This window comes from Desmodus rotundus, chromosome 6 (genome assembly GCF_022682495.2).
Source record: "Desmodus rotundus isolate HL8 chromosome 6, HLdesRot8A.1, whole genome shotgun sequence".
Lineage (NCBI taxonomy): Eukaryota > Metazoa > Chordata > Mammalia > Chiroptera > Phyllostomidae > Desmodus > Desmodus rotundus.
This window is the reverse complement of record NC_071392.1, coordinates 1,835,106-1,856,777: the sequence shown is the minus strand read 5'-3', so window position 1 is coordinate 1,856,777 and position 21,672 is coordinate 1,835,106. Positions and strand designations below refer to the sequence as shown.

General features: G+C 61.2%; 1 protein-coding gene across 2 annotated transcripts in view; it reads left to right on the top strand.

Annotated features, from left to right (window-relative positions):
* GRB10 (growth factor receptor bound protein 10) overlaps positions 1–21,672 on the top strand; it is a 116,354-nt gene that overhangs the window by 86,578 nt on the left and 8,104 nt on the right. Inside the window, exons 6-15 of one of the 2 annotated variants that reach the window (XM_053926357.2) lie at positions 9,406–9,562; positions 11,025–11,140; positions 12,043–12,111; positions 13,999–14,136; positions 15,263–15,373; positions 15,714–15,812; positions 17,229–17,306; positions 18,079–18,210; positions 18,949–19,015; positions 19,175–19,262. In XM_053926357.2, coding sequence (XP_053782332.1) covers positions 9,406–9,562; positions 11,025–11,140; positions 12,043–12,111; positions 13,999–14,136; positions 15,263–15,373; positions 15,714–15,812; positions 17,229–17,306; positions 18,079–18,210; positions 18,949–19,015; positions 19,175–19,262 — 1,055 coding nt within the window. The remainder of the gene's footprint in view (positions 1–9,405; positions 9,563–11,024; positions 11,141–12,042; positions 12,112–13,998; positions 14,137–15,262; positions 15,374–15,713; positions 15,813–17,228; positions 17,307–18,078; positions 18,211–18,948; positions 19,016–19,174; positions 19,263–21,672) is intronic. The other variant, XM_053926358.2, reaches the window with a different exon arrangement.

The window sequence follows — 21,672 nt, the reverse complement described above, 5'->3', positions numbered from 1 at the left end:
TGTGCACAGCCCTGGGGCCTTCCTTACCGAGGGCAAGTGTTCAGTCTGGGGCGTGGCCTGACCTCGGGGCCCGGAGATCCAGGTCCAACTACTAGAAGGGCTTCCTGGGCCCTGGGTGTTCTCTCTTTTCAACAAGAGTGTTCCAGAAGTTCCTTTGCCTCTTCTGCTGGAGTCACTCCCTCCTGCTCTCTTGGTACTTTTCCACACCTGCCATCCCGAAGAGTGACAAGCCTCTGTCCCCAGTCTCTGCCGGTCTTCCCGCCCCACCTGGGAGATGTTTCTCATCATGCTCGCCGCGCGCCCCGGTGCGGACGTCACGCCTCCAAACTGGCCGCGTGGCCACATCATCAGCATGGAGGAGGGCGCGAGGCAAAGGCCCCTGTCTGGAGCCTGAGCTGGCCGGCCCACGGCACTTTGTCACAAGCCTGAAGTGCATCTTTGTCTGCCTCCCCGATGACCTTCTGCTTCACATGAGGGTCTAGACAAGCTGTCTGTGGATTGGTCACGAAGGTTGTTTACAAAGTTACTCACCCTAAAATAAGGCCGAGAAAATATTATCTGGCTCTCGCAGCAGCTGGCAGGCAAGCGGGCCCCCGCCCCCGAGGACGGTCCAACTCTGTAAGCAGAGTCAGGAAACCCAGGAATTTCGCCTGCTGTTTTTCTTGGGATTGGCGTTTGTCCCCCATGGGAACATTGCGTCGGTGTCTGCGTCTCTGTCACACAGATTCCTCCAGCCCCTGGGGCCCAGCAGGCGCAGGCACATGCAGAGCATGGGTGTTCCCCACTCAAAGGGATGGAGAGTCCTTTGTCTGCGCTCAGCTCTGACCTTTGACCTTGTGAAGAGCGCATGTCGTTAGCGCTGCAGTCGAGATGGCCAGGCGGCACCGGAATCCCGTGCAGCGGGGCCGTGGTGGACGGAGCTACTGCTGATGGGCAAGGAGGTCTCCTGCTCTTCACCACAGGCCAGCGGGAAAGGGAAGTCTGATGTGCTCTGTCCTTCCACGTGAAGCCAGAGGAAGCCCCCTGGTCACGCTCTCCGGCATGGCCTACACACTGCAGGAGAGGGCAGGGGACACTCCGTCTCAGACGGGGAAGAGTGCTCTGTGTCCACAGGAAAGGCCACCAGTGCAGGGAAGTCGTGGGAGTGGGGAGTCCAGACCCTGCAGCTCTGCCCTGACCCCAGTCCCCCGGGGTTTGGGGTCCTCCCAGGGCAGCTCAGAGATCTGTGCATCCCGTGCTCTCAGGCTGCGTTTGGCTGCCGGAAACAAAGGCCCCGACTGGCCCCAGGTGCGAGGACGCGCACTTCCCTGTGTCAGGGGACGGGAGCCGGAGGCTGAGGCCCTGGGCAGCCTGGCTCCCTGTCCTCAATCCGGCACACCTGCCACCCCGTAGACTAGGCGTGGGCTGCTCACCCAGAAGGGAGGCACCTGTCCCATAGAGTGGTCCAGTCTTGGCTGAGGACCCTCAAGCGTCTCGGTGTGGAGACAGACACTGAGGCACGGTGTGGAGTGGGCCGGCCCCTCGGCGTGGAGTCGGACCAAAGTGTGTGGCGGCGGGGACAGTTCTGTTGGGAGGAAGCAGGAAGCACGACTGAGCTGGGTGGGGGGAGGGGGCTGGTGAGGAAGGACAGGGTTTCCCAAGGGAATGCCCTGAGATCACTGAAATCAAGATGAGCTCTGAAGGGTCACTGGCACTCCCAGGTGGCTTGGTGAGCGGGCCTTTCAGCCAGTAAAGATTTCCACACAGCCACACGCACACGCGCACACACACACACACACACACACACACACGACTGGCCACAGCAGGTTTTCCCATTTGTTATGTAAACACAACTAGTCCGTACTTTAACCCCATTTTTAATAGGGCACAAATATTGTCTTCGTTCCAAATCAGCTCTTCTCTCTTTGCTTAATTTTAAAAATTAATTTTCTGGAAGTGAATTAATTGCCTTGCATAGGGTTTTGACATGCATTTACTAACGAGCAAAATTGGGTCTCCCGAGGCTGTAACGAAGATTTAATGAATGGGCCAAGGGCAGGTTATTTCCCAGCCAGTGCAGAGTGGGGATGATACGGCCTGCCTCCCCCGCCCAGGCGGCCTCCGGCCTCCCGCCATCCTGGAGCCAGGCTGCCTTCCGATCCCCCACCCCTGCAGCCTCCTCCCACCTCGCCCAGCCCTCTGTTCTCAGCCCCTGCAGAGTGGGCCCACCCCGCCTTTTCTGCTTCCTTCAGGGGGCCCAGGGGGCGCGGAGCGGGGGCCACTCAGGAGAGCCCTAGGGTTGTGTCTGGACAGGGGCCAGAGGGCAATGCTCGGACCCACTGCAGGACAGAGGACAGCTGCTGTCCGTGACGGTCACTTGTAGCCTTCTCAGAGCCAGGACCAGCCCAGGGTACACGTCGGCACGTCCTTCTCGTTTCAGAAGACAGAAGCCTCTCTGCTCGGCAGCCCCTCGCGGGCACCCTTCCTCCCCTCCCTCTCCTGCCTGCTTTCTGTGACGGATGGGCGGACAGCTGCCACTTCCTCACCACCCCCAAGGCCCCACCCCTGGAAGGACCCGGAGTTCACGGGCCTTGGGGGTGACTCAGGCAGTTGTGCTCCGTCCCCTCCCAGGGGCCCCTCTGTCCCCATCACCACTGTCTTTACTCTGCCCAGCCTTTGGTGAGCTGGTCCCCCAACCCTGTGCCTCCCTGAACACCCTGAGGGCGCTCGCCCAACCCCCAGCTTCTGTCCCCGTCCCCCACCCTCCCAGCAGACCCACCATCTTCCCCCTTGAAGCCAGCCCCTCCTCTCTGCTGCTCCTCTTCTGGAATTTGGAGGGAGGGGTCACTCCTAATTCCTGCCTCTTTTTTTTGGCCACCACAGCCAATCAGTCATGTGGCTTTGCTGGACAGTTTTCTAGAGAAGGGATGTAAACCATTTTTGTTGGTTTTTAAGATTACAATATGCAAATGGAACGTTGAGTTACCGACTCTCCGAGGAAGTTGATTTAACAAAGACTTTTTTATTTTCCTTGGCCACCTCTGGGCAGCCTGGCGGGGTCCCTCCCTCTCCCCTGCTTCTCTGAGGGGCCTCCAGCTCAGGGAGCCTGAGGAGCTGCACACAGAGCCCCAGCCCCAACCCTCGGGGCTCTGTAAGCCTGTGCCCCCTCTGCCAGAGGGCTGGTCACTACGAAAGCGCTTAGGGAGCAGCTGTGACACCGAGTTTCACATTCACTGTCTTCCTCACACGCAACGGCAACACTCTGAACCAACACACATAGCTCTGTAAACCATAGCTCACGAGACGCTCCCCACTGGCGAGGGCTGTGGGGCACTCCCTAGCCCAGCAGGCGGGGCCCACAGCCACACCGAGCCCCTCGCTGCCACTCCTCCTGGTGCCACGTGGCACCAGGGGTCTGTGGGAGGCAGAGGTGTCCTGGGCAATGTGTGCGGGCAGCGCTGAGATTGCCCTCAGGGATCATGGTGTGGTGGGGACAGCCAGGGTGGCCCACTGTGGTGCAGCAGAGACCCTGGGGCCCAGCGCCTGAGTGGCCTGAGCCATGTGGACAAGGGCCGTGGCCACATGGCTGTGCTGTGCGCCTCTCCAGGGAGGTTCTTCACCGCCCACTGTGCCCTCCCAGGTCCTGGTTGTCAGTGACCAGCAGCGGGGGCCTTTCTGCCTTCCCATGCAGCTTGGTGTGCCGGGAGCCCGGCCCCTGCCTTACTCAGCATGTAAGAAACCCGCTGTCCCGGGAAGCTGAGGGAGTTTTGCACCCCTTCACCCTGGAAGTGCACATCAGGTTTGGGAGGAGCTGGTGGTCTCACAGGGAAGGAAGCCTATAGGACGAGTCCCCCAGAGCTCTGCCACCATGTCTGCCCAGAACCACTTTCTGCCTGGTACCCGCAGATCCCTGAGAACTACGTCGGGAAGGGTGCTGAGTTGTCTGTGGTCATTTTTAAGATGGTGGCCACTGTGCCTTGCCTAGATCTCCTGGGCATACTGCGAACACCAAGGTGTCTTCACCTGAATAAGGCCCTTTTCCGTTTATGGTCTAGTGTCATGGCTCTCAGCAACGTGTCCTTGTCACTCTGGGGACAGGCAGACAGGACCTCTGGTAATACTGTTGGGGTTCTCTCCCCTGAGACTTGCACTTCCTCTGCTTGCCCCTGCAGCCCCCGCCACAGTCCCTGGCCCTGGAGCCTCGAGGGGAGCCTCGCAGAAGAGACCGTCTCAGTGTGGGGCTCGCGGGCAGGCGGGCGGGCGGGCTGTGTCGCGGGCCGGACGCTGCTGCAGAGCCCCCGAGTCTGCAGGCCGGCTTTTCCTGACTGGGGCGGAAAGCCCATGCTGCGGGAGCCTGCAGACAGCTCTCGCCAGGCGGGTTTCTCTCCCAAGCCGGCAGGCGAAGGGCAGCCAGCAGAAGCCCACGTGAGTGGCAGGTGTGAGCCTGTCTTCCGGGGCCTGTGGGAGGAAGAGGGCAGCCCAGTGACCACAGGACGGGCCGGCCAGAGGGGCAGGGGCCCAGGCAGGAGCCCGCAGGAGGGTCTCGCAGACGGGCCGCCGCCACATTACACTGGTTGTGGGGGCCGGGGCCCAGAGGCCAGCTGTGCCTTGCGCTCAGCCCCATCCGGTGCGTCTCTGCTCCTCTTCAGTCTTCACGGAGAGGTCTTCTTACGGTGCTTTTGTTCTTACTTTCGGCAGAATGTCGTAGTAAAAACTGCTTGTGTCGAAATAACAGGCTGTACGTACCATTCTAGAAAAGCTTACAAAATACGGATGAGCAGAGCAGAGCTGGTTCTCGCGAAGGAGCCGGCCTGCTTTGGGTGCGGAGACACCCGGGGCCGCCCGCCGCCCAGGCTGGTGCGAGCCCTTCTGCGGGGCAGTGTGCCGGGCGCTCGGAAGTCACGGCAGACTTCCAACAGCTATTTTGTAAGTTGTTTTTAGAACTTTAACTTTTTTAGAAAGGGTTTGCAACGACTTAACATATCTTTAATTCTCAATGAAACCTTGAAATGGAGAGCTCATCAGACAGGTTTTTGCTTTTCTGAGTGTGTGTCTGCCGGTGTGAAGAAGCCGGATGCTGGTTGCTGTGATCAGAGCCACGTGGCAGCGCGTCCCCCTCCCCCAGCCCCGGTCAGTCCTTAGGTCTCCAAGCAGCTCCTCTGGGTAGAGCAGAGCTGGGGAAAACCACAACTCCATTTCTCCACCAAGACCAACTGAGCCCAGCCCTGCTGCTGCCTTGGATTGGTGTGCATTTAATTTCCTCCCAACTGGCTAGGTCTGCCCAGACTGGGGCTTCAGGGCCCCAGAGCAAACAGCCTGGGGGAGGGTCCAGTGCTGGAGCATCTCCCTGACGGGCAGATGGGCCTGCAGCCCGCTGCCCTGGGTTCAGATTCCGACCCCTGCAGACTTATCTCCTGGGCCTGGATAAGCCATGCTGCCTCCCCCAGACTTTCTTCCCTCCTCTGGTGGGGGACAGTGACAGCTGCAGTCTCAGGGGCCCCTCCCCTCCACCTGCCCCAGCAGCTGCCTTTCCCCCTCTGGCTCCCACTGGCTGGGTCCCGCCTCCTCCAAGCTGGCAGTCTGGCTCCCCTCTCCCTATTGACCCTCCCTGGCGCCCCCTCCTGGCAGGTGGGTCACAAGCTGGCACTCATCCCTGGCAGTTAACTGGCATGCCCAGCTCACGCCGGCACTCTGAAGAATGCACTCAAATGGGACCTAGGAGAGCTCTGGACCAGGGTGAAGAGCGAAGAGAGCTGGACAGAGGTCCCAGCTGAGACCCTCCCAGCTGACTGGGCTTCTCTTCAGGGAGCCCAGGGCCCTTCTGCTGAGCTCTGTCCCCGCACCAGTGGTGGCAGCTGCCCACCCAGGGCTGTCCTACCCTGTGCAATGTGCCGAGGGGAGAGGAGATGAGGGTGCCCTGTTTCTGTGTCCACAAGGGGACCTGGGCCGAAGCCAAGCAATCTCCTGAATCCAGCACGAGATTCAGAGCCTGAAGGTCAACCAGCACCGTGTGTGGGTGCGTGGAGCCAGCGTCCGCCTGCTGGGGACCCCGAGGCCCGGAGCTGGGCTCCCCAGAACACGGTGGGGACTGTGAGGATGATGGCCATTCCTCCCTAATCGTTACTGAGCTTCCTTTCCGTTTGCTCAGGTCTACGCTTCACTTCTCCCTCTGCGTGAGAGCTGCCTAAACGGTGACAGCGGGCTCTGGAAAGACGGGCACCCTGTCACCTGAGGGCTCTGGGTTGCACCAGGCACGGCACCAGGCCAGCCGAGGGCGGGAGCCGGCGTGGCGTCGGTCCCCCAACTACCTCTGAAAAGAGCCTCGCACTGCTGGCATGCTACCCGCTCAGTAATAGCACGCTCTCGTCTGAAAGGTGCTTGGGTGCTCGGTGTCCTCTGCACTGGGAACAGGGCGTGACAATCCCGGGCAGCTGCTACCAGCTGCCATGCTCCTGCCCCCCCGTCTTACAGGCCAGGGTCTGTCTTATGCACCGAGAGGTCGGCGTTCTCAGAATTGGGAGCCAGTTTGGAGTGGGGGCCTCTCCCCAGGTGTCGCTGCCTCGTTCCCAGATCTGTACTCCCAGGTTGCAGCCGAGCGCACGCCAGGGGCAGGCACAGATGACTGTCCTGCGTCTGTGCCAGGCCGACCCCACGAGGCCTGTGCTACTTACAGATTCCCACTGTACTGACAAGGAAACTGAGGCACAGAGAAGTCAGGTCACACAGCCGGGTGCCCGCAGCTGGTTAGCAACAAAACCAGGCCATGGCCCAGTCGGGCCCTCAAGTGAGAGCCTCGGCAGGGCCCCCACCTTGTGTGAGGCGGGTCAGAAAGGCTGCGGTAGCTTCCATGCACGGGGCTTTGGGCCCCCATTCCCACCCCGGAAACCTGTGCCCAGACAGAGACCGGCTCTCGGCACAGCCGTCTTCACCTGCCTGAGGGGCTACCGCGTCCCACCCCGCGCAGGACACTGAGTCTCCATCCAGGGCGTGGCAGCCTGCTCCCTGCGGTCCCTGGCCCAGGCCCCGCGCACCGGAGCCTGGGACACAAAACCTTAATTTGCTGGTGTACGTGCTTCCTCTGGAACTGTGGGCTGTGAGAGGCACGGTGGCCAGTGGCCAGCTGTTTCAGCCACACTTTCCTTCGTGTCTGCTCTAGAAATACCACCGCCAGCAGCCCCAGACATGTGCGGTGGTTTTCTAGCTTTCCGTCAGGTGTTTTCATCCCTGCTCGACAGGCCCGCGGCAGGGGCCCTGCTTTCCTGGCCCTGGCAGGTGCCCCCAGCCTTCCATGTCTGGGAGTTGGAGGAGGGGCCTTTGACAAAGCGCATCTCAGCCTTTAAAGGTCTGGCTGAGTGTAGACCTGGGGGGTGGGGGGCATGGAAAATCAGGAGGGGCGGGGAGAGAGCGCAGTGTGGCAAGAAAGGGGATTTAGAAACAGGTGCTGCTGTCAGTCTGGGGTGGGAAAAGTTAAGTTGGGCTTGGAGAGCTGGGAAGTGCCTTTCCACATCGCCAGCATGCCGACTGTGCGGCTGGAAGCACGCCCTGGTAGAGAAGGCATGGCTGATGATACAGTTAGCATAGTCCCATTACAAGGAATGGTGTGAATCGACTTGTAGCGTTTAGATTTGTTTTTTTTACATCAATACAGTTGTGGGAAAAGCTTTTACCTGCAGTCCAAAAGCACATTTTCTTGTCTAAATTACACTTTATTTTTATAGACTGCGCCATGTCAGCTGTACTTGAACATTTAATTTGTGTTGTAACAGTATCACTGCCACTGAGTAAGTGTGGGTTCTGGAGAAAGATGGGTGGATTTCTGAAAAATGAATGTGAGTTGAAAGCAGGCTTCAGGGCTGCTGTAGCTCGGGATTTCTTTGGGGTTGGGGATGGCTGAGAGGTGGCAGGCAGCCTTGGGGACTTGCCCCCCTGGAGGGTGGTCCCCAGGTTGGCCCAGCCTCCCCTCCTCCAGGAACTCAAGGCTGAGGGAGCCTTAACTCCTTCCGGCCTGAGGCGCTGGGAGGGTTGGGGACAGAGGGGCTCCCCGCCGGATCCCCCCCACCCCACCGCAGCAGAAATAAACGTCAGACCCAGTGTGCTCCCGGTCAGGAGTCAAGGAGCACTGAGGCCAAGAAAGCCAGAGCTGCAGCCGTCCAGGGGTCCCCTGGTGCTGCCAGGCCCAGGAACCCCAGCCCCAGGTTGCCACTGGAGGCAGGAGTCACAGGGAACGCAGGTTTCTAGAGATTTGGTGGAGGGCAGAGCTCAGAGAGTGTACTTGCTCTGGGCGCCCTGATTGTCGCCTCAGCCTGGGACAGTAACAGGGACTTGCCACGCGTTTTGGTCTGAGCCTGGCACGGGCGTTCTGCTGTGGGCCCCTCCACCTTGGCGGGCAGCAGGCAGGCATGCTGGCGCTCCATGAAGTGGGGAGCCAGGGGGCGGTGGCCTCAGGCCCAGGGAGGGACCTGATTGGTCTGCCCAGGTGGCTTGATTCACTACCTAGAGGACTGAGCAAGGCAGCCCGGAGCAGCTGCCCTGCCTGCCCGGAGACAGCCTGCCCACCTCGTCCCCACAGCCAGGATTGGTGGGTCGGCCAGGGCGGGGGCTCGGCCCACCAGGGATGGTGGGAGAGGCCAGGGACAAACTCCCTTTCAAGAGGCGGCGGGGATGTAAAATGCCATCTTGTTCCTCCGACTGCTTTTTCCAGGCTCTGGAGGTCAGGCCTCTCAGCACCTCCTGTTCCCTGAGGGCTGCACCTGAGCATGTGTTGCTGGGGCAGAATGTGTTCCTTTGGATCTCTCCCTGGCCTCCCTTTTGCCGGGAGTTGTTCATTTGAGGGGCTCTGGGCAGAACCTGGAAAACGAAGCATGCTGATCATTTCGTAGGCCGCAGGAGCCAAAGAGTTTCGTGACTGTTCTTTCCCTGCCCTTCTTTTTAGTACTTGACACTTCAGCATATCCATATGAATCTTTCATAGCTCCTTCCTAAGCCTCAGTGGACAGGAGACAGCAGGGGCGTGGCAGGAAAGGGGGTTGGGGCTGCAGCCACTGCACCCCAGGCCCTGGCCAGGGGGGGCAGGCAAGCCCCCCAGGTCAGGAATCCTGTGGGGCTTCTCCCGCTCCGCTGGGTTTTGCAGTGGGTCCCGCGGTGCCGTGCCAAACCCCAGGCCCCAGCCACTTCCTCGGACAGGGTGTGGAGAAGCCCCGCACACCCTCAGATCTGGCCCTGGCCTCGGCCTGAATGTGGCCTCGTGCTCCTGCCCAGGCAGGGCGGGAGGGGCGGGGACAGGTGCCGTCCGAGCACCCGCTGCTGCGGGGACAGTTGCATGTGTGTTGCAGCGCTGCGGTCTTTTCCTTTCCCAGGGCTCTGTGTTCAGCTTTCACATCTTAACCCCCCGCACCACTCATCTGTGGGTGCCCCTGTGTGTTGCAGGATGTGAGAGTCTTCAGTGAGGACGGGACATGCAAGGTGGTGGAGATCCCCGTGGACATGACTGCCAGGGACCTGTGCCAGCTGCTGGTGCACAGGAGCCACTGCGTGGATGACAACAGCTGGGCCCTGGTGGAGCACCACCTGCACCTGGGGCTAGGTAGGGAACGGCCCCGTCAGGCGGAGACCACCGTGGCCAAAGTGCCCGCCATGCTGCTGCGGTGGCCCTGCCTGCACAGCAGGGCTCCTGCTGCCTTCCCCACACGCCCACCTCTCCTCCTGAAACACACACCCAGCCCCCACTCCTCTCCCAGCACGCTCGGGAGCTGACCCTTGGTGGGCTGGAGCAATGGCCCCCCAGGGCCTACACCCACTGGGAAGGGGCTCCCCGTGTGTGAGCTGTGGAGAGGTGTGGGGCGTGCCGCACACCCATGCTCTGGGGCAGGCCTGGCACCCGTAGGGCTCTGGTTCCACTGAGAAGAGCAGCTCCTGCCTGCCAGGGCCGGTGCGCCCGCCGACGGTGGGCGGGGTGTGCTCCACCGGGCAGGGCCCCGGGGTGGCAGCTCCATCAGGGGGTCGGGGGAGTCCCACAGTGACCTCTGAGCCAGTTTGGGAGCTTCCAGAGAGCAGGGGTGTGCACGAGTGCATGCGAGTGCATGTGTGAGGGGGCACATGTGTGTATGTGAAAGGCTGCACGTGTGTGCATGTGAGCGCATGAGTGCAGAACTTGCTGGGGGTTAGGGTTTGGGTTTTTCCCTCCTCAGGTGGTTTCTTGTAGGTAAAGAGGCTTTTCAGGCGTTTGGGTCAATTCATACTGGACAAAGCACGGTGCTCACAAAACCGCAGGCGTGCATTTGAAACGAGGGTTTTCTCTAGCCTGCGGCTCCCTCCCCCGACTTGCAGTGGGCGGGAACCGTGCGGTTGGACAGTTCTCGGGCTTTCTCCCTGGCTCTACATGCAGAGTCCGTGGGAAGCGACGTTGTCATTTAGTGGGGCCGAGGGAGGCCACTGGAAAAGGGGTTTTAGAGCCCCCGAGGGAGCTGGGCCCGGGCAGCACGCGTGCCCGCGAGCACGAGGGACGTGTCCCGTGTGCTTTCTTCTCTCTCTGGCAACACAGCCTGTGGGTGAGAGCCCTCAGGGCGTGGACTTCAGCACTGGGGACGGGTGTGTTCGCCGGCCGTGTGGCTGTGGCACAACCTGCCCCATGTTTGGGCACCGTGTCCCCCGAGACCAGAAGCACACACCTCGGCACCGTGCTCCGCGTGCCCTTGCACCGCGCCACTCTCTGCTCCGTCTTGTGTGGCTCCCGTTGTCTGTGGGCTTCGCGGTAGCTGCTGTTTCTCAGTGGAAGGGCACAGCCTTTGGCCAGGCGTGTTGGCTGACTCTGCCCTTCACTTCCTGTCGTGCTGAGCAGAGGAGAAGTCTTCCTGCTACGTGGCCCAAACCCCCCACGGGTTTGACCGAGCATCCGAGGGGGCTGTCGTTCAGCCCCGGGTCAGACCTCACCCATGCCCCTGGGGCCTGTGGCGTGGAGAGCCGACCTGACTGTGGCGCTGCGTGCGGAGCTACGTGGAGGCAGTGCCGTGCCCTCTGCCCTACTCACACTCGATGCTTCCCCCTAGAGAGGTGCCTGGAAGACCACGAGCTGGTGGTGCAGGTGCAGACCACCATGGCCAGCGAGAGCAAGTTCCTGTTCAGGAAGAATTACGGCAAATACGAGTTCTTCAAAAACCCCACCGTGAGTCTCGGCTCCGGGGGTCTGGGTGGGAGCCCTCGCACTCTTGCAGTGGCCACTCGGGAGCAGCTTGCAAAGTGAGATTCTGGGGGGCAGCAGATGGGCGGAGACTAGTAGTAGGAGACTATTGAGCAAAGCTCCTCCCTCAGAACTTGGTCTCCAAGGGAACGCAGGCCTGCACAAGGTCAGAGGTGGGCGCGCCTCCTCCAGCAGCTGCAGGGGGAAAGGGGAAGAGAGAGCAGGGGTCCTTAAATGGAGCCAACCGGTCAGCTGCTGGGCAGAATGAGAGTTCGTTACCCTCCCAAACTGGCAGATACTGTCTTAGGGTATTCGTGGAGGAATAAGTAGAGAAATGAATATCCAGGTGTGTTAGCGCATCTCCTGGACTGTTTTTAGCTTTTCTCTTTTGGACCTGGGGGCGGGGGAAGTTGCTTGTCTCGTGAATGATCAGCACAGGAGCTCAGCCCTGTGTGGCCTTCGCTCACACCACCTCTTGGGGCCAGACCCAAGCCATCTCTGGCTCTGAGAGTTTCATTGCTTTTTATTGCAAAGTAAGAAATTCACTAATCGGTTTGGGGGTGCACCAGCACAGCCTCTGCACACGACTGTACTCCTCTCTGAGTTTTGAGAGTCCTTTGTCTTGTGCGGTGAGGCTCCCGGAACCACGATGCAGACGGCCCCTTGCCTTGGGGAGGCGCGAGTGCACGTTCAGGCCAGAGGCGCCACAGGTGCGCACTGGGCACTCAGAAGGCAGCGTGGCCGTCCAAGGCAGGGGTTGCCGCCAGGTGTTGATGGAAGGGCGGGCGACTATCACTGTGTAGTGTTTGTGGACTGGCTCACCTGTCACGGTGCTTTTCCCCACTTAGAAGCTGCCTTCTAACACGTCTGTTTTCCTTTTCCTACAGAATTTCTTCCCAGAACAGATGGTCACCTGGTGCCAGCAGTCCAATGGTGGTCAGACCCAGCTCCTGCAGGTAAGGGGCTGAGAGGCCTCTGCGCCTGGACAGAAGTCCTCCCTCTAGCTGCCGAGCAGCCTTGCAAAAACTCGGAGCGATTTCATTCTTACTCACAGATTAGCCTCGGCAGCCCATGGGGTTCAGAGAACCAGAAATACACACTCACTTGGGACGTCCATGGGGAGCCAGGTTCTTCCAGAGCAAACGGGCCCTATAAACAGGAAGGACTTCCGTTGACTCGGAAGCCTCCGGACGGTCATCTCAGAGCCCCAATAAGGACCCCTGTCTTAATCGCCCCTCTGCTTGTGAGGCCTGTGCCAGGAGAAGCTGGCCTCTGCCCACAGCCCTGCCGCGGCGGGAGCACGCCAGGCTGCGGTGCGCTCGCCGCTGACTCAGGCCGTTCCAGTGAGGCCGGGAACGGAGGAGGGAGCATGCTGCTGCCCCTGTGCGTGGGGGGCCCCAAAGAGCTGAATTTTCGTTAAAATCGTGCATTCGCTCTTCATGTTCAGACGTCAGTCCCCTTCCAGGCGCTCGCCACTGGATGCGACACACCCACCGGCACATTTTTCTGCCACTCACAAGTGTGTGAGCTCGTCTGTTGTGATGTGTTTTCGCGCCTCTGCCGTCTTTTGTTTCACCTTTTCCGCATGGGCCGAACGTTTCCCTGGGAGGACGTTTTCATGGGGGAAACAAAGCAGTGTCGTTCGGGAGAGACTGAGTGAATAGGGGGGGCGGGGCACAGGGCTCGTGCCATTTCTGGTCAAAAACTGCTGAGCACTCAGCGTGGTGTGGGCAGGTGTGCCCGTCAACCACCCCGTCATGAAATGGGCAAATGAGCTGAAAGAGTTTTCAAAAAAAGAAAATTCACTGAAGCCGAACGCAGCCTCTCCCAACAATGCCCACTGGTGCCCTGACGCAGATGGGTCCGCAGAACACACACCTAGTGGGGGTCGCCTGTACTGCAGGGGGCCCATCCTCCAGAAGACGATTCCGGATTGGGGGGGGTCTCCCATCGTAAATGTGCAGTTATAGCGTGTTGGTGACGGGACACACTGTTCACTAAGGCAGCCACACTCCAGAGCCACCCAGTGTGGGAGAAATCACGAAAGCCAGCGTCCCACAAAGTTCAGCCCACAGCCCCCTCTCTCTGCTGGTCGGTGCCCACATTTGTCTCTGGCTCTGACAGACGACAGCTTCCGCGCTTTGTCCCGCGGTCTCTCCCAAAGGCTCCCCTGCCCCCCACGTGCAGCAGGAGCTGTGGATGCACGGCTGCTGTGGCCCAATCGCAGTGATGGCGGTGAGGCCAGTGGCTGGGCTCCCCACCTGACTTGAGGTCCTTGTGTGGTCGTGAGGTCTGGCCCAGGTGGTCCGTCTCGCCTGTGGGAGGAGCATGTCCCCTCTCAGGCAGGCCACCTCCCGGCCTCTCTTCCCTGGAGGAAGAAGGCTGCCTGGGGGAGGAGCTCGCTGGGACTCTAGCTATCACAGGGTGCCTGGGAGAGGTTGTGTGCCCACGAGCAGAGCCAGGGTCACGGGAGTGACCACAGGCACCTCTGTTTGGCCGCTCCCGGCCTGTCCTCTTACCCGAGCCTTGCTGATGGGACAGGGAGTCTGAGGGGAGACTGGAAGGAAGGGCTCGGCCGGCCCCGGGCTCTATAACGAGGACAGGGCGCTCTGCGCTCTTCTCGGGGGCGCCGAGGTCCCTCGGGCCAGCTGCGTCCTGTCGGTTCACGTTAAGTGGACTCATGAGGCTTTTGAAAAGCACATCATCTGAAAATTCTCGGCTTGGCCAAAGCAAAGAGCGTCTTAGTGATTCGGAAGACGTGAGGATGTCGGCGGTGCGGAGGACCTGTCTGCTTTGACTGTCGTGTGTCCGCGTGCCTGACTCTCCACGTCTGCTCTCCACAGAACTTCCTCAACTCCAGCAGCTGCCCTGAGATCCAGGGCTTTCTGCACGTGAAGGAGATGGGCAGGAAGTCCTGGAAGAAGCTGTACCTGTGTCTGCGGCGGTCCGGCCTCTACTGCTCCACCAAGGGGTCCTCGAAGGTGAGTGCCAACCTCGCCACTGGCCACCTTGCCAGGAGGGCACTGCGTGGGTGGGAATTCGATGCAGACACTCCCAGCCCACCAAACTCCTGAGCCCTGCGTGAAGGCGGAGCTCCGTGGCACCTGTCCGCTGGTCTCGCTCTGACACCAGGCACTCACACAGACCCAGGACCCTCCAGGCTGCATCCCTCCTCCCCATGGGGCTGTAGCAGCCAGCCCTAAGGGTGATAGATTGTCTCTGTCCTGAGGTCACCTGCTCTGTGCCAAGGGAGATGTTTTGAAGAGTAAAAGGCCGTTTGCACGTATCCCCGGTGGGAACAGGGGAAGAGAGCTGGGCTTGCTGGCATTCCCTGCTGGGGTCTCCTTGGTGTCTCAGCTACTCTTCTTGCCCTGTCCATGGCCACCAACAGTGGCAGCCATGCCCGGCTGACCTTGGCCATGCGTTTCCCCCAAGAGCTGAGGTCTTGGCTCTGGCCTACAGAAAGAGGGAGGCCCGGGGAGCCCTAGGCAAGGGTGCTGAGCATCGGGCCTCTTTCCTGCTGCTCCAGGCATCAGCAGGTAGGGGAGTGGGGGCAGGCTCCTTCCTCTGCAGAGGGGGCCTTTCCCATCCAACACAGGCTGCAGTGGGTCCCTTCCCCACCTCCCAGCTCTGGTTTGTGGCTCACTCACCAGCCTCATAGACGCCAGAGCCAGGGATCTTTGTGGCCTGGAGCAGGGGGCAGAGCAGGGTTGGAGAGTGAACCGGGGTGGGGGGAGGATGGGAGAGCTGTCAGGAACATGGCAGGCACAGCGGGAGTCTGACACGCCACCCAGGGAAGTGGGATGGCACCTGCTTCTGAGCCTATGCTGTTAACTTTGACCTTCAGGTTCAGGTTTCGTCCCCTCGGCCCTCTGACTATTTGGTTGGGGGCTCGACTTGGCCGAGTGCCAAGTGCTGGAGTCAGGAGGGTTCTGCGGGGGGCAGGGTGCATTTGGTTGAACTTGGCACTCGCCCGATGTGTGGTGGTGGCCGGCAGACTGGACATGGGGGATGCCCGTGCAGACCACCTTCTGTCGGCGAGGACCAGGGGCCTTGGCCCTGGCTGCGCGGGTAAGTTCTCCCCAGTGAACCTGCGGCTTTTCACAGGAGCCCAGGCACCTGCAGCTGCTGGCCGACCTGGAGGACTGCAGCGTCTTCTCCCTGATCACGGGCCGCAAGCAGTACAGCGCCCCCACGGACTTCGGCTTCTGCTTAAAGGTACCGCACCCCCAGCCCAGGTGACCCTGACAGCCCATGCTGAGCACTCCGTCCACTCAGCATCCCTCGGGGGACTTGGGGTTCAAACAGTAGATTGTCCCTTGGTTGTGGCTTCAAAGGAAAAACAAAACCAGTGATGTGGTTTCACACTGGCCTCATTCACTCGAGGAAAAATGTTTCCTGTCTGTTGTGCTGTGTCCTCTTTGAGGAGCTCAGAAGCCCAGAGGCAAGCGTGGTGGTTAGAATAGGCTCATCCGGAGGCCCAGCTGGTCGGTCCCCCTGCCTGGGCCAGGGCATGCTTCTGACCCGCCCCGGGCACTCACTTCCTTTCCCCCTGCAGCCAAACAAAGTCCTGCATGAGCCGAAGGAGCTGCGGCTGCTGTGTGCGGAGGACGAGCAGAGCCGCACCTGCTGGATGACCGCCTTCCGGCTGCTCAAGGTAGCGGGGTCGTTCCTTCCGGGGGGGTGGTTGTTGGGCATCCCCGCCTTTCCCAGGGGGCTCAGGAGCTTCTCACGGAGGCTTCGTAGGGGGAAGGTCGGAGCCTGTTGCCGACCTGGCCTCTGTTGACACCTGGGGTCAACGTGGGCCCTGTGCCTTGTGGGACACCTAGCAGAGTCCCTGGTCTCTCCCATTCGGTGCCACAGCGCCCCCACCAGGTGAGCCGACCAAAGGAGCCTCTAGACAGGGCCGAATGCGCCCCAGGGCGTGGGGCGGGGAGACGCCCCATGGACAAGGTCCAGCTTGAAGGGCTAGGAATAGGGGCATCGGGCCGGGAGATGGGGCAGCAGAGAGTGCACAGGAGGGCTCATCGTTCCCGTGACTGCCCGTCAGCCTCCCGGCTTTCCTGAGGGCACGTGAGGAGTTGTGCAGCAACCCTGGCAGGCACGCGACTCCAGCAGCAGGAGCTCACGGAAATGGATGGCGGGGGTCTCGTGCAGGGCAGCGCCCTACACGGACGTCTCATAGTGACTGCACAGCGAGCCTCACGCCTCTGCGGTGGGCACGTGGCGGCGGAGCCCGGTCCCCACAAACGCTGCCTCCTGCCTGTCTGCAGTCGCCTGTGTTATAGAGTCCGCGTGGGCTGCAAGGTAGTTGATCAAGAGGGACTTGGCCAAAGTCGGCTCAGTCACCGGGGGCCGACACAGAGCCTGGGACTCCGTCGCTAGAACCCGAACCCGCAGCCCTCCCGTCGCTCAGCCGGTCCGAGACTGCAGGTGGACTCCCCAAGAGGAACGGGCGGGCGGGGGCTGAGCCCAGATGCCCCGAGGGGCACATGCCCCCAGGGCTGCGAGCACAGGCGCCCTGTGCCTCTCTGCCCCAGAACCCGGCTCTGTGCCATTTCTGCCGCCGACAGAGCAGAAAGGGACTGACGGCACAACTGCACTGTTTGGTGACAGGAGAGGACATCAGTGCTGGGGTGCCAGGCGCCATGTTATGGCTGCCCCCCGACAAGCCAGCCTTGAGTCTGAGTGTCCATCAGCGGGGCCGGTTCAAGGGGAGACGGGATGCCCTGGCCCAGGAATGAGTTAGCTCTGGGGCCCCTTGTGGGAACGTGGGTGGGGAGCAGCAATCAAAGGGCCGAGTGTGGAGCAGCATGGAGAGAGCAAGCTGCCCCCATCCTTCGGCCCCGTGTGGGGGAGAAAGGAAGGGTTTGGGGAGGGTGGAGGAGCCCTGCCAAGGGGTGGACGTGGCTGGGAAACCTTTCAAGCTTTGCATATTTGTGTGACTTTTCTGGTCTGCGAGTGCATAATCCATTTTGGAAAAAGGAAGAGACAAAATGGACCAAGGAAGGGTGGCTGGCTCCGAGGGGCTCGGGCTCCCTGGTGCCGGCCACTGACTCTGGCTCCCCCTCAGTATGGGATGCTCCTCTACCAGAGCTACCGGGTCCCCCAGCAGAGGAAGGCCTCGCTGTCCCCCTTCTCCACGCCCGTGGTAAGTGAGCCTGCCACCTCCCCCAGCCAGGGGCCCAGCCAGCCGCTGCGTCAGCACTGGCGCCCGCCCACCCGCCCGCCCGCCCAGGGGGGAGCTCTGAGCGAGCCTGTGCATTCCAGAGACGCCATTCCGACCCACAGCACCCCGGCCAGGAGGCCAGCTCAGTCCTCGCAGCAGAGGGACAGCTGGGGACAGCTCCTCGGCCATCCCTGTGCCATCCCCGCAGCCCCCGAGCCGTGTAGGTAGACGCTCGGTTCAGGGTTCAGACGGGAGGCAGCAGTGGGGCTCCGCGGAGGAGCCGCTCCCTGCCTCCGCCTTCCCTCTGGCCCTGAGCCCTCGGGCGCCATGACAGGCGGGGCCTCCTGGTGAGAGCGGAGGGCACAGCGAGACGCCAGGTTCTCGGGACACACCGCGCTTCCCAGAGGCGAGCTTAAAGATCCTCGGTGTCTGTCTCCGGGACCTCTGCCGCCCTGCGCTCGCGTGCCCGCGGGAGGGACGGTCACTGTGCGGACGGGGCTCCAGGGACGTTGCAGTTTCTCTGAGGCCTGTGAGTGCCAGTCGGGGCCGGTTCCTCGGCACCGGCGGCCTCACCCTAGACCTCGGAGTCCATCCCTTACCCCCATCAGAAGGAACCAGAGCTATTTTTAGCTCAAGGGCCCTTTTGTCAGACTTTCCTCCGGAACCTCAGAGAGTTGGGGAGGCGGCGCCCGTCGCCCTTGCCGCCTGGGGCCGTCCGCCCCCTGACTCTCTGGACCTGTGGCTTCTCTTGCAGCGCAGCGTCTCCGAAAACTCTCTTGTGGCCATGGATTTCTCTGGGCAAACGGGAAGAGTGATTGAGAACCCGGACGAAGCCCAGAGCGCAGCCCTGGAGGAAGGGCACGCCTGGAGGGTGAGGTCACGCGGGGTGGGTGCCGCTGCTGCGCTCCAGGACGGCGACTGTGGGTGCAGGCAAGGGGTGAAGGGCTGGGGAGGGGGAGGCGGTGTCCAGCTCTCCTTGGTGGGAAGTGGTGGCTCCCAGTACCCGGCCACCCCGCTGCCTCCTGTCCCCTGTGCCCCGGGAAGGAGCAGCACAGGGGCAGGGGCACCCTGGCCCAGGCACCGAACTATCCCTGCTGCGGACTGCGGGGCTGCGTGGCTCCGCCACTGACTAGCTCCGTGGCCTGGAACAGTCCTTCCTCTGAGGCTCGAGGTCCTAATCTCCAGGTGGAACGATGTCACCGGCTTCCAAGTGGTTCTGATGTTTAAAGACAACACCTAGAACATGAGCCCGCAGCTCTGGCTCAGCAGTGCTCCCTGAACTTCAACTCGGGGTGGGGGGGTGGGGGGGGGAGGTGTCCCCCCAGCTCCGAATCCTAAGCGCCAGCCCTTAGGCCGGCGGGTGGGCGGTGGGGAGCCCCGCTGCCCCTGTGTGGGAGATGAGAGCCCTGCCCCGTGGTACTCTGGTCAGGAGCACCAGGGGCACCACGCTGGGCACTTCTGGTTATGTTTGTAACAGCCACGCCCCAAGAGCTCTTTGTTCTCCTCGGGCAGATGGGGCCCGGGCTGGTGCTGCACTCAGGGGTGTCCCCCAGGGCTGTGTGTGGGTGCCTGTGGGTGGTGTCCATCTGCTGGCATTCCACTGACACGGCTGTTGATCTTGCAGAAGCGAAGCACCAGGATGAGTGCTCTGGGTAGTCAGAGTCCCCTCCACCCTTCCAACCTCAGTGCAGGTACGCCGGCCGATTTCTCTGTACCTAAGGAAAACAGAACAACCCCCCGCCCCCCCAGCGGAGGGTGCCGGGAAGTGTGGCATGGGAAGGGGTCAGCTTGCTGTGAGGTGGCCCCTGCGAGGGGCTGGGACCCACCGCCCTCCCGCCCTCCCCCTGCAGTGATCCACCGTACCCAGCACTGGTTCCACGGCAGGATCTCCCGGGAGGAGTCGCACCGGATCATCAAGCAGCAGGGGCTGGTGGATGGGTAAGCAGCACTGTGCGCCGGGTGCTCACCTGCGGCTCCCCACTCGGAGCGCCCAGACGGCGGGCGCACGCTCGGCCCTCCTGTCACAGGTGGCATGCTGTGAGCGGCTCGCCCGCCCGCTGCTGGGTGTCGTGTCGGGAGAGGGCTTGGCCCCCATTTCTGCCTGTGCTCTGCTACGTTTTGCTGAGACACAGAACACAAGCTGCTTAGTGGTAACTAATTAGTCCATGGGCAGACACAGAAGGGAGTTTTGCCTGCACCTTTTAAGGGATTCGTATGTCAGGCAGAATTTGCAGAGAGCGGACAACCCAAAGCACAACAGAAGCAGCTCATTTCTCGTGCTTGGAGTCAGGTGAGTGGCTCTCCAGCCGTAGCCAGCTCTCAGGGGCCAGGTGGCTTCACTCACATGCCTGGTGGTGGCTCATGGTGGCTGGTGGCCATGAAGAGTGACTGGGCACACTTCCCAAAGGCTCGCCTGGGCTCACTCATGTTGCAGCCATCCCATGGTCCCCCAGGCCGAAGGGCCCGACCCCAGCGTGCCACCCCTTCTCAGGGTGATGCCCCTGTCCCCATCCCCCACCCATCAAAGCCTGGCTGCACTCGGCACCCCTGCAGTGGGGGGGTGGGTGCAGGCCTGTGGCCCTTGGGGCCTCTCAGACCCCATGCACTGCCCCTAGCTCATGACCAGCTGCTCTCACTGCCTGTACCCCTTCTGACGGTGCTGTTTCTTTCTCCTTTCTTCTTCCTCCCCTGCTTCCTTCCTTCCTTCCTGAGCATTTTAAAGGCAATCCAAGACATTCTAATTTTTGACCAGTGGTATGTCTCGGTGCACAGCTCTGAGACTCCCAGACCGTTTTACCCCGACACCACCCAGGGCCTTCATCACACTTAGCGAAGTCAGCACACTCGCCTTCCTGGCGCCCGGCACCTGGTCCGCACTCCCCTTTCCCCGGTGCTTGGAAAAAAGGTCTTTAAATTTCGCTGGTGTAAGTCAGGGCCCACCACTCGCACTTGGTCCAGATGCCTGTTTGTAAGTCCCGCAGTCTCCCGTCCACCCCGTTGTGCTCTCCCCCCCTTTCTCCTGCCTCCCCTTTGCTGGGGCAGCTGCCTGGTCCCTGGTGACCCACCGTGCTCTGCTCCTCGTCTCCCTCACTTCCCGTGAGGGCTGGACTCTGGCTCAGCTCTGGGAGAGAGCCTGGTAGCCCTCCTCATGGTCAGCATGGGCCTGGCCCTCCCTGACAGGTGCCCCCCGACTCACTGTGCCGTTTCTGTGGCCAGTGGTCCCACCTGTCTGCGTCCGTCTCCTTGGGCACAGAGCCAGGGGGCCCTGACCCTGTGCCCCTTGGTTTCTGAGCTGAGACCACCGCCCTCGTCATGGATTTGGTTCCCTGAGACAGCGGAGCTAAGCACTTCATTACCACTTTTCAGAACACTAACTGGGTGCTCGACTGTCCTTGGTAGTGACGAGTGAGATCTTTACTTTTTTCAACTCACTGTGAACTTAGAGTCTCACGTGTTCGATTGGCCTCAAACAAAATGTATTCTTAATGCTGAAAGTGCTATCTTTCTGGGGGAGGAGACATCTTTCTGCTTGGTCCCTGCGTTCTTTTGACCCAGCGCTGCTATTCGGCTTCAGCGGTGACCAGGCCTCTGAGGCCCACACACCGTGTTTCTCCTCGTTCATTCTCGTGCAGAACGGTGCTGGGAGACCGCAGCCAAAGAGTCTGCTCCGTGGGCAGGCTAGAGCACGTGCCCCTCTAAACTGGAGAGCCAGTGAGGGTCCGGCGGGAGGCTGCGGGCGGTGCTTCGCCGCCTGTACCAGGTCTCTCTCCTCTGAGTCTGGAAGTCTCACCGAGGTCGTCAACCCCATACTTGTGCTGATTGGCTTTTTCCTGTCTGACATGTGGCCTCGGGGAGACCCCTGAAGTCCCTTTTCTCTGTCCTCTTCATCCACAAGGGCCCTCAGCGGCTCTCCCAAACTGGGACACGGTCAGGCTCCTTCGTTTCGGTTCTTTGCTGATTTTCTTAAGTGGATGTGAGGTTTTTTCCCTCCAGTTTGAGGCTGCTTTTTAGATTTTTGGAAACTATTCCCCCGTCCCAAAGTCGGAACTAGGAAACAGGGCATGCTCTCTGTGGGCTGTGGGCTGTGCCCTGGGCCCCACAGAAGGAGCCGCTTTTCCAGCAGCAGTTTATCCTGCTGCTTTTCCTGGTTAAAAACTCAGGGAAAATGCACGCACTTTCCTTTCTGCCCCCTTGCTCCCCGGGGAACCCGAGTGCCGGCTGGGCCCGCATGCCCTTGCTCAGAGCCGGGAGGCTCCGGGGCCACCACCAGGCTAGTCACGTCCTGTGTTTGCTGGTGTCTCGAAGTAGAAGTGGTGAGCGGAAGGTGGAGGCTCACGTCCCACTGTGC